Source organism: Myxine glutinosa, chromosome 8 (assembly GCF_964187855.1).
Source record: "Myxine glutinosa chromosome 8, kmMyxGlut1.1, whole genome shotgun sequence".
Lineage (NCBI taxonomy): Eukaryota > Metazoa > Chordata > Myxini > Myxiniformes > Myxinidae > Myxine > Myxine glutinosa.
This window is the reverse complement of record NC_136268.1, coordinates 163,881,607-163,893,824: the sequence shown is the minus strand read 5'-3', so window position 1 is coordinate 163,893,824 and position 12,218 is coordinate 163,881,607. Positions and strand designations below refer to the sequence as shown.

Genomic DNA, 12,218 nt, shown 5'->3' with positions numbered 1-12,218 from the left:
CAGCCACCCTCTCATCGGGAAACCGAACCAGGTCATCAAACTCGTACCGCGATAACTGTGGTGACTTGTCTGGTTTAATATGATCGTGCAGCATCTTTATTATGGACTCGTAGATAACAGGATCGTCCGACGTCCTCACGTGACCCTCCCATCACGGAAGACGATGAAATGATCATGTGGTAAAATGATCATTCCACGAACTACGTAAGTGTGGGATTTTATTCAATCAAGTCACCACTCATCGACAAAAGAAAAGGATTCAATAAGCAAGCAGCGATATAAGGCATTATTATGCAAATAAGCAACACGCAAGAAAACACACGAAGCTTACCAGCTCAAAGTGTCTCAAACAGACAATCCTCTCACCCTCAATCCAACTTACTCATAAAGGCGTGACCGCTAGAGAGAGAACTGCAACAGATGTAATCCCATTATTTCATCACAAGGATCGTCCGACGTCCTCCCGGCTAAATCAGGTCACACAGCAAACTGACGACGACAGAGACGATCGAAGATTCGCTTTCTGCTTCCCCATCTCGACGATGTTGTTAGTGATGAAATAAAACCTCAGCTGCTGCGCAAAGTTCAAAGTTGTCCCCAGCATATTCGGGGACCTTTCCATACGACGTGGCCATGGTCCGAAAAATACACGCAGAGAACATCAAGCACCATCTTTATTCCAGGCAACGGCAACACAGGCCTCACTCGGCCCATCCACAGCGGCCTCACTCGGCCCCGCCCCCAGCGGTCTCACTCGGCCCCGCCCCCAGCGGCCTCACTCGGCCCCGCCCACAGCGGCCTCACTCGGCCCCGCCCACAGCGGCCTCACTCGGCCCCGCCCACAGCGGCCTCACTCGGCCCCGCCCACAGCGGCCTCACTCGGCACCGCCCACAGCGGCCTCACTCGGCCCCGCCCACAGCGGCCTCACTCGGCCCCGCCCACAGCGGCCTCACTCGGCCCCGCCCCCAGCGGTCTCACTCGGCCTCGCCCCCAGCGGCCTCACACTGCCGTACACGGCAATGCACCTACCAAGTTTCAATTCAATATGTTAAAGGGTAAGGGGGAAAGTCTGGCAAACTGACCCATGTACAACATGTGATATCTTAGTCCAAAAACGCCATAACTCCGTGAAAAATTGGTGAAGCACCCTGAAACTCGAACTTGCTATATAGCTTATCATAATAAAGCCATGTAGAAAGTTTCAGTTGAAAATGTTAAAGAGTAAGGGAATAAAGTGCAGAAAACCACAGGTGTGACGGATGAAAGTACGGACAAATGGAGAGCAAACCTATAGACCCCTCTGGGTAGGGAACTAATAACTAGAATGGCACTCGGTAGAGCGGAAAACCTCAGCCAGGCTGAACAGTGTACGTGTTGTATCCCATGGATCTGGATTCGTACCTGAGCCAAAACCTGATCGGCTTGTTCTTGATGCCCAACAAACTCAGCCACCTAGTTTTGTTATAAATCGTCCACAACTTTTTGACATGTCATACTACATATCGGTTTTAACCCAATCACTTAAAAATTCTGTGAATCTGGATCCGGATCTTCACCAAAATCTAACCATTTAGTCTGTGTCACATACCCAACCTCTCCACCAAATTTCGTTGGAATCCGTCCACAAATGTTTGAGATATCATCTATCTATAATTCCAGCAATCTCTGTGTGTATGTTTGTATGTTTGTATGTTTGTATGTTTGTATGTTTGTATGTATGTTTGTCTGTGACCGCTGTTTCTCGACAACTACCGGTCCGATATACTTGAAACTTGCCAGGTATATTGCTGGGGACCCGAGGATGTGCCTTTTCAAGGTTTTAAATTAATCGCAGAAGTAGTTACCGAGCTATGTCCAAAAAACGATTCAACCAATCAGAGAGCAGCGAGCTATCACGTGTGCCGAACGTGGCGAACAGACTCTGCCTCGGATGGCACATTTGAGAGCGTATTCATTTATTTCCCGTCGGCAAACTATGTTGGCGCTATGTTGGCGTTAAACGATGTTTTAAAACTAATTAAAACTAATTTGCGATTCTTTCGCTTTCCTGCGATATGCGACCTTCCGGACAGTCAAATGAGGACGTCACTTCCGGACTTACGTAGCGGCGAGCGGGCGCCATTTGGAGGAGCTGGGAGGACTCAGTCGTGATAGAGTGAGCCTGAGTGAGTATATCAAGACAAGAACAAGATCTAGAAGGAGGTATGTACGGTGCGATTCATATAATATATTGTTTAGTTATCGTCGATGAGGAATTTGGGGGCCCGATTAACTGCAGCGCCATCCGAGCTGCGGCGTCGGGACGATACATTCATTGTACGGTAACATCACGCACTTACGGGCACGTCCTATATATATAGTACGGGCATGCCCTAGTCTATCTATAATTCCAGTAATCTCTGTGTGTATGCGACCGCTGTTTCTCGACAACTACCGGTCCGATATACTTGAAACTTGCCAGGTATATTGCTGGGGACCCGAGGATGTGCCTTTTCAAGGTTTCATATTAATCGGACAAGTAGTTACCGAGCTATGTCCAAAAAACGATTCGACCAATCAGAGAGCAGCGAGCTACCGAGCTATGGCGATTTAGCCGTTCGCCGTTCGCTTTGGCTTTGCGAATGGACCAAACCATTTCATGTAAATAGAGGGGGGGGGGTTCTACCGTACTCGCAAGCCGTTCGCTTTGGCTTTGCGAATGAACCAAACCATTTCATGTAAATAGAGGGGGGGGATATAATTTTAGATATATATATAGTACGGGCATGCCCTAGTGTTCACAATAAGACAAACAAACAGACAAATAAACAAGAAATATGTCAAACATAGCACGATACTTGTGAAATCCCTAAAATAAGTTGACCTTTGGCCCATGTTGACCTTTTGGCCTAATTGGCCTCAAAAATAATTGGTGGTTGAATTCATCGAGGTGACATGCAAATCAGATGAAAACTGAGGATTTTAGAAACTTGACAAAGTTATTCACCTTTGGCCTATGTTGCCTATTTGACCAAAATCAAAAGGCTTCTTCCTTATGACCAACTCTACAATTTCGTGACGTTTCACAAAGATCGGTTTAAAATTGTGACCTGCAGGCGATTGACAGGCAGGATAAGGCACAAGACCAACCAATATACTTGTAAAATCTTCAATTTTCGCAAGTAACAAGAAATATGTTGTGCATACCACACAATGAATATGAATGAATGAATGATCGTTTTAAGGCCATTTCTCCCCGCTAGAGCGGGGGTTAGCCTTGCGGGCCCCATGACAATCATGGGCGGGGGTTAGCCTTGCGGGCCCCATGGCAATCATGGGCGGGGGTTAGCCTTGCGGGCCCCATGACAATCATGGGCGGGGGTTAGCCTTGCGGGCCTCATGACAATCATGGGCGGGGGTTAGCCTTGCGGGCCCCATGACAATCATGGGCGGGGGTTAGCCATGCGGGCCCCATGACAATCATGGGCGGGGGTTAGCCATGCGGGCCCCATGACAATCATGGTTCCCTGTTTGAGGCAATGTTTTTATGGTCGGATGCCCTTCCTAACGCCAACCCTTAGTCGCCTCTTACGATGCGCAGGGATACGGTGTACCTATTCTAAATCGGGGTACACACCGTGATCATTCATCCCAGCAAGCTGGTACTCAATTTGCCGACCTCGGAAGGATGACAGGCTGAGTCAACCCCCCTGGCGTTAATTCAGCGATCGACCGGGATTCGAACCCAGGATCCTAGGATCCCAAGCCGGCACCCTAAATGCAAAGCATAGAGATACAGTCGAGAAATACAAATTCACAATACAGTGAATATGGGGTACGGTGAATGTGGGGTACGGCGAATGTGGTGTACGGTGAATGTGGTGTACGGTGAATGTGGTGTATGGTGATTGTGGGGTACGGTGATTGTGGGGTATGGTGAATGTGGGGTATGGTGAATGTGTGGTACGGTGAATGTGGGGTACGGTGAATGTGGGGTACGGTGAATGTGGGGTACGGTGATTGTGGGGTACGGTGAATGTGAGGTACGGTGAATGTGGGGTACGGTGAATGTGGGGTACGGTGAATGTGGTGTACGGTGATTGTGGGGTACGGTGATTGTGGGGTACAGTGATTGTGGGGTACAGTGATTGTGGGGTACAGTGATTGTGGGATACAATGATCGTGGGGTACAGTGAATGTGGGGCACAGTGAATGTGGGGTACGGTGAATGTGGGGTATAGTGAATGTGGGGTAGAGTTTATGTGGGGTACGGTGAATGTGGGGTACGGTGAATAGGGGTACGTTCGGAGAATGTGGTGTACGGTGAATGTGGTGTACAGTGAATGTGGAGTACAGTGAATGTGGGGTACAGTGAATGTGGGGTCCAGTGAATGTGGTGTATAGTGAATGTGGGGTATAGTGAATGTGGGGTACAGTGAATGTGGGGAAAAGTGAATGTGGGGTAGAGTTTATGTGGGGTACGGTGAATGTGGGGTACGGTGAATAGGGATACGTTCGGAGAATGTGATCTATGGTGAATGTGGTGTACAGTGAATGTGGGGTACAGAGAATGTGGGGTACGGAGAATGTGGGGTACAGTGATTGTGGGGTACAGTGATTGTGGGGTACAGTGATTGTGGGGTACAGTAATTGTGGTGCACAGTGACTGTGGGGTATGGTGAATGTGGGGTACGGTGAATGTGGGGTACAGTGAATGTGGGGTACAGTGAATTTGGGGTATGGAGAATGTGGGGTACAGTGATTGTGGGGTACAGTAATTGTGGGGTACAGTAATTGTGGTGCACAGTGAATGTGGGGTACGGTGAATGTGGGGTACAGTGAATGTGGGGTAGGGAGAATGTGGGGTCCAGTGATTGCGGGGTACAGTAATTGTGGTGCACAGTGAATGTGGGGAACGGTGAATGTGGGGTGCAGTGAATGTGGTGCACAGTGAATGTGGGGTATGGTGATTGTGGGGTACAGTGATTGTGGGGTACAGTGATTGTGGGGTACGGTGATTGTGGGGTACGGTGATTGTGGGGTACGGTGATTGTGGGGTACAGTGAATGTGAATCCATTTTGAATTTCTCACCCAAGGTCAATCTTTCTAACAATGATCTGATAGGAGTTGAGAGCGGTCACTACCTGACAGGTGGGTCCATTCGATTGATGGTCAGCAGGGCTGTGAGATTTGCTGTATACGATGAGACAACAATGAGGGCAAAAAGCCACCAAACTGCAAGAACCATGCGAGAGGACATGGAGCTGTTGGTAACCTCGGGACCTGCACGTCACAATGAAGTAAAGGCCACAGTCAAGTTATAGTTACAAACGATTCATTTTCATTGCTATTTAGAAAGTAGAACATATTCCTCAATCATATTTTTGTACAAAACTTTGTGCTTGAATTTATTTGTATTTCCCTCTCCTTGGAACATTTCCTACATGTATGCAACATGGAATATTGTGATGGAGATGCACTTCATAACAAGTGTCGGACATGCGGGGATTGGGGAGTGAGTGGTTGGAGATTGCTGTTGTGGTGAATGTGGGGAAACAATTACATCCTTGGAAACAATCTTGAAGAAAACGAATGACGATGGAAGGTTAAACAGTTGTATGACCAAGTACAGATACATTCAAAGTACATGTTCCCCATGCCAAATAAATAAATAACATATCCTCCAGCGCGTGACATTGCAGGGACACCTTCAGCGCCCGGCGATGCCGCCGTGCAGCACATAGAGACGGTATTGGAAGGTTTTGCATAATAATTGATTGATTAATTGGGTAATTAAAATAAATAATAATCATAAAATAATTAATTTCTTAATCAATTAGCTAATAGCATACCTAAACCACTAGTGTTTCATCCGAAGCGGTAACCTTTTTGAAAATTAAGCAAATAAGTCATTAATCAAAATAAATTTAAAAAAAATTAATCAATAAATAATAATTAATCGATTATTTGATTAATCAATAAATCTAAAATATCTTTTATAGCCACATCACTTGGTCACTGTCATGTCCAAATATCAGCTTCCGAGCTCAAAAGGTGCCTGAGATATTGACCAGATGAGAAAGAAAATAAACAAGTCAGGAGACGACGACGGTTCACGAGCGAGCGGTATTCAATGACAAAGGACGGTCTAGAACCGAAACAGGCCCGGACAGGCCAGGCCCGGAAATGTCAAAACGAAGGTTACTGACCTTGAAATGAGATAGAAAATAATGTATAATCAGTTATGAGGTTAGTTAGCTACACAATACCAAAAATTCGGTGAAAAATGAAATGGGGAAAAAGAAAAGAAAAAAAAAACCGAGCTCCGTGGGGCAAGACACATGACATTGGCCTAACCAAACATCGAAACCCCTGTCAGATTCCACCAACTCCCTCGGAGAAGATGTAGCTCGAACTCGATTACCCCATAAAAAGACATCTTTTTCAGGCGTGGCTCCGCCCACAATGGGCGCAATACGCCCCCTCTAGGCAGGACACAACTAGATCATGATATCAATCTCCCACCCAAGTTTCATCAAGATCGGATATCATCGGGTAGTTGTGCTGCGGACAGACAGACACACACACAGACGGCCGCACAGGCGCACACACATGACGAATATAGTGGTCACTTGATAACTCGTGAACTCGTAATTGTAAAATAATTAAATTATTAATACATTGGCATCCCTAAACCACCAGTGTTTCATCCAAATCTGTAACTTTAAAAAATAAATAAATAAATAAGTAATCCAAAAAATAAATAATTAATCAATTATTTGACTAATCAACAAATCAAAAATACCCTTTATAGCCAAATCACTTGGTCACTGTCGTGTCCAAATATCAGCTTCCTAGCTCAAAGGTTGGCGGAGATATTGCCCAGATGAGAAAGAAAATAAATAAATGCTTAATTAATCGATAATAATCAAGCAATGTAACAGTTAATTGATTTTTTAAAAACAAAAAATATCGTTTTTGCAAAAGTACTTGCTCACTATTGTGCCGAAATTTCAGTTTCCTAGCTCAAAGGATGGCTGAGATATCGCCCGGACAAACAAGAAAACAAACAAACAAGAAAACAAAGAGGAAAAACAAACAAACAAGAAACCAGAGTGAAAACCGAGTACTCCTTTACAGCGTGCGTAATCGCCGGGCCCCCTTCGGTTCCCGGCGATGACGTCATGCAGCGCCTGGAGACGGAATAGGAATGGGGCGGTGTACAACATATCCAAACGTACCATACATAGGTGTACCTGTACATAGGTGTCCCGGTATCCAGCTAACAGTAGCAGAGTGTTTTATGTTTAGAGGTGAGCCTGGAGCCCTGGATGTATGTGCATTTGCTTCTTAGAAGTCTAGCCTGGGATTGAATCTCGAGGCAGCTATAAACTACCATCCTGGTGTTTCATCGGTAGTGTGAGGCATCGGTGTGCGCAGTCCATCCGAGCACCGCAACCCATCATGTAGCTGCTGGAAGCATCATTGCTTTGGAATGGGGTTGTGTCGCTGATTAGGTGACCCTTATAATTACGTGAGGACAGGAATTTGGAATTTGAAACTCGCCGAATGGTTGAGAAGCATCCACTGCGATCTCCAGCATCTACCAGTTTAATGGTAGCTGACATTTCTCCAGCTAGAATGCTCATACTTTGTGATGCAATGACTGATGTGTGAAGCAACAATCCAAGCGTCTGTGGGTTGATAAACAGGAGACCATAAGATACATATTTCATCATGAAACCATGATCCTTCATGTTGTAGGTGTGAAGCGATCACATCAATAGGACAATAGGACACAGACCATAAGACAACTTAAACTAACCGGGGACATTTCATTGTGAGGCCGATCCTGGAAACAACATTTTAACAATCAGAACGACTCCATGAGACCAACCCTGTTGTGTGAAGGATCCATAGATAAGCCATAAAGAAGCAGAGAAAGATGGTGTATCGTGTGCGTCTTGACGTGGTGTGATGCGGTTGAGGAGATAAAATAGTAGGCCCACGAGGGCAATCGCCAGGATAAGGCAGGCCCACGTGGCGGGGTCAATGGGCAGCAGTAACGCAAAGAGGCCTGGAGAGTCGGATGGACGGTGCAGCAACACGCCAACAGAGTAATCCATGTAGCGCTTTGTAAAATCAACAACACTTTCGCGCTCAGGTGTGATGGTGATTCCAGAGATGCCCACGTCCGCTTTCTGTTGTGAGCCAAAGACAATGGGAATAATAACAGGTTACATGTTGCACATGCGTGTCATTTCTGATAACGGGCAATTAGCATGAACTGATATCACAGATATTAATCAATGTGATTTCGTGAAATTATGCCTGAATACATAGCAGCACCTCGTGCACCTCGTGCAGAACCTCGTGCAGCACCTCGTGCACTCAGGCCCTCCAGTTTAGCACGTGACCTCAATGCCATGCTTGGCAACAGCCCACCCGCTCCATTAGTCATGTGATGTGCGTTAGCGAAATGACTGATAGGTCGGACATTTCGAATGTTAATAGGCCATGGCATCGTGAAAGGTCAAGCCATGGCATCGTGAAAGGTCAAGCCGTGGATTTGCACCAAGACACATTAATGATGATGATGATGATGCATTTATTTTATATAGCGCTTTTCAGGAAGCCCAAAGACGCTTTGACAGAGTGCAAAACATAACGCATAGCAAAACATAAAGACAATTGCAAAAAAAGAAGAATCAATAGGGAAATATTCAAAGCACAAAGGAGGGCGAAGGAGAGGAGATAGTCAGGGGTTAGATGCTGTGGGTTAAATGTTGAATGCAGTGTTGAACAGGTGGGTCTTGAGTGATGTTTTGAATGTGGTGAGTGAGGAGGAGTCTCTGATGGTGTGAGGTAGCGAGTTCCAGAGGGTGGGAGCAGCGATGGAGAAGGCCCTGTCCCCCCAGGATCTAAATTTGGTCCGGATGGGGGGGGGTCAGGAGGTTGGTACCAGCAGAGCGGAGGTTGCGGGTGGGAGTGTGTCTGGAGAGGAGGTCAGCCAGGTAGGATGGGGCCAGGTTATGGAGGGCTTTGTAGGTCAAGAGGAGGATTTTGTACTGGATTCTCTGGGAGATGGGGAGCCAGTGAAGCTTGTAAAGGACGGGGGTGATGTGGTCACGGGTCCGGGAATGGGTGAGTAGACGGGCAGCGGAGTTCTGAATGTATTGGAGTTTATTGGTGATTGTTGAGGGTGAACCATAAAGGAGGCTATTGCAGTAGTCCAGACGGGAAGTGATGAAGGCGTGGATGAGGGTTTCTGCAGCCACAGAGGAGAGGGATGGACGGAGACGGGCGATGTTTTTCAGGTGGAAGAAGGCTGTCTTTGTGATCTGTTTAGTGTATTTGTCGAAGGAGAGGGTTTGGTCAAAGATGATGCCAAGATTCCGGATGTGAGGGGAGGTGGACACTGGGAAACCGTCGATGTTGAGGGCAAAGTTATGGGTGGACTTGGTGAGCGTTTTTGGGCCAATGATGATTATTTCAGATTTATCACAGTTAAGTTTGAGGAAGTTGATTTGAAGCCAGGATTTTATTTCAGTGATGCAGTTTGTCAGGATAGAGTGGGTGGCGGTGGAGATGGACTTGGTGGAGATGAAAAGCTGGATGTCATCGGCGAAGCAGTGGAATTGGAGACCATGACGGCGGATTAAGTGACCGAGGGGGGACAGGTAAAGGATAAAGAGGAGGGGGCCAAGAACTGAACCTTGGGGGACACCTTGGGGGAGGGGAGCAGTGGGGGATTTGCAGTTATTGATGGAGATGAACTGACGTCTGTCAGAGAGGTATGATTTAATCCAAGAGAGGGCAGTGCCGGTAATGTTAAAGGTGGTTTCAAGTCGGGTGAGGAGGATGGTGTGATCGATGGTGTCAAAGGCAGCGCTGAGGTCGAGGAGGATGAGAATGTTGAGGTTGCCAGCATCAGAGGAGAGGAGAAGGTCGTTGGTGATTTTGAGGAGAGCAGTTTCAGTACTGTGGTTGGACCGGAATCCGGATTGGAATGTTTCATACAGGTTATTGGCAGAGAGGTGATGCTTGAGTTGAGTGGCTACAGCGCGTTCCAAAACCTTTGACAGAAAGGGTAGGTTGGAGATGGGTCTGAAGTTATTTAGGGTGTCAGGGTTTAGTCCAGGTTTTTTCAGAATGGGGGTAACAGCAGCAATTTTGAGGGATGGTGGGACGATGCCTGTAGACAGGGAGGAGTTTATTGTTGCAATGATAAGTGGAGAAAGAGCAGGAAGGGAGGCCTTGACAAAGCTGGAGGGGATGGGGTCAAGAGTGCAGGTGGCAGTTTTCATTCCGATGAGGAGTTCAGAGAGGTCAGTAGGGGAGACTGGGGAGAATTGAGACAGGGGATGGCAGGATAAGGGGGGGCAGGTGGTTTGAGGGGGAGCGGGTGCGGCGGTGGTCAAGCTGTTGTAGATGTTTTCAATTTTGCGTTGGAAGAATGAAAGGAAGGAGACTTTAAGTGAAAAGGAGATTAAGTGAAATAAACTTTAATCCGAAGCATTTTTTTGAAGTCGAAGCTTTCTGATTGATATCTGAGAATGTGATGGAGGTATCGAGGCTTATTGAAGAGCAGAACACCAGGAGAAAATGGACAAACAGAGAATACGGGGCAGAGGAGAAAATGTGGCAAACGAGAAAATGGGGCATAGGAGAAAATGTGGTAAAGGAGAAAATGGGACAAAGGAGAAAATGACGCAAGGGAGCAAATGTGGCAAAGGAGAAAATGGGGCCAAGGGAGAAAATGGGGCCAAGGAGAAAATGGGACAAAGGAGAAAATGTGGCAAACGAGAAAATGGGGCATAGGAGAAAATGTGGTAAAGGAGAAAATGGGACAAAGGAGAAAATGGCGCAAGGGAGCAAATGGGGCGAAGGGAGAAAATGGGGCCAAGGGAGAAAATGGGGCAAAGGAGAAAATGGGGCAAAGGAGAAAATGTGGCAAACGAGAAAATGGGACAAAGGAGAAAATGGGACAAAGGATAAAATGGGGCAAAGGAGAAAATGGGGCATAGGAGAAAATGTGGTAAACGAGAAAATGGGGCAAAGGAGAAAATGTGGCAAAGGAGAAAATGCGGCAAAGGAGAAAATGTGACAAACGAGAAAATGGGACAAAGGAGAAAATGGGACAAAGGATAAAATGTGGCAAAGGAGAAAATGTGGCAAAGGATAAAATGGGACAAAGGATAAAATGGGACAAAGGAGAAAATGTGGCAAAGGAGAAAATGGGGCATGTGAGAAAATGTGGCAAAGGAGAAAATGTGGCAAACGAGAAAATGGGACAAACGAGAAAATGGGACAAAGGAGGAAATGGATAAACAGAGAATACGGGGCAAAGTCGAAAATGGGGCAAGGGAGAAAATGGGGCCAAGGGAGAAAATGGGGCCAAGGGAGAAAATGGGGCCAAGGGAGAAAATGGGGCGAAGGGAGAAAATGGGGCCAAGGGAGAAAATGGGGCAAAGGAGAAAATGGGGCAAAGGAGAAAATGTGGCAAACGAGAAAATGGGACAAAGGAGAAAATGGGACAAAGGATAAAATGGGGCAAAGGAGAAAATGGGGCATAGGAGAAAATGTGGTAAACGAGAAAATGGGGCAAAGGAGAAAATGTGGCAAAGGAGAAAATGTGGCAAAGGAGAAAATGTGACAAACGAGAAAATGGGACAAAGGAGAAAATGGGACAAAGGATAAAATGTGGCAAAGGAGAAAATGTGGCAAAGGATAAAATGGGACAAACGATAAAATGGAACAAAGGAGAAAATGTGGCAAAGGAGAAAATGGGGCATGGGAGAAAATGTGGCAAAGGAGAAAATGTGACAAACGAGAAAATGGGACAAAGGAGAAAATGGGACAAAGGATAAAATGGGACAAAGGAGAAAATGTGGCAAAGGAGAAAATGGGACAAAGGATAAAATGGGACAAAGGAGAAAATGTGGCAAAGGAGAAAATGGGACATGGGAGAAAATGTGGTAAAGGAGAAAATGGGACAAAGGATAAAATGGGACAAAGGAGAAAATGTGGCAAAGGAGAAAATGGGGCATAGGAGAAAATGTGGTAAAGGAAAAAATGGGGCAAAGGAGAAAATGTGGCAAAGGAGAAAATGTGGCAAAGGAGAAAATGTGGCAAAGGAGAAAATGTGACAAACGAGAAAATGGGACAAAGGAGAAAATGGGACAAAGGATAAAATGTGGCAAAGGAGAAAATGTGGCAAAGGATAAAATGGGACAA

At 46.3% G+C, this 12,218-nt stretch overlaps 1 protein-coding gene across 1 annotated transcript in view; it reads right to left on the bottom strand.

Annotated features, from left to right (window-relative positions):
- Positions 1–12,218, bottom strand: part of LOC137433231 (glutamate receptor ionotropic, delta-1) — an 889,585-nt gene that overhangs the window by 181,251 nt on the left and 696,116 nt on the right. The window contains exons 11-12 of the mRNA XM_078784012.1: positions 7,879–8,182; positions 5,126–5,264 (exon numbers count right to left, since the gene is read on the bottom strand). Of these exons, the coding sequence (XP_078640138.1) occupies positions 5,126–5,264; positions 7,879–8,182 (443 nt within the window). The remainder of the gene's footprint in view (positions 1–5,125; positions 5,265–7,878; positions 8,183–12,218) is intronic.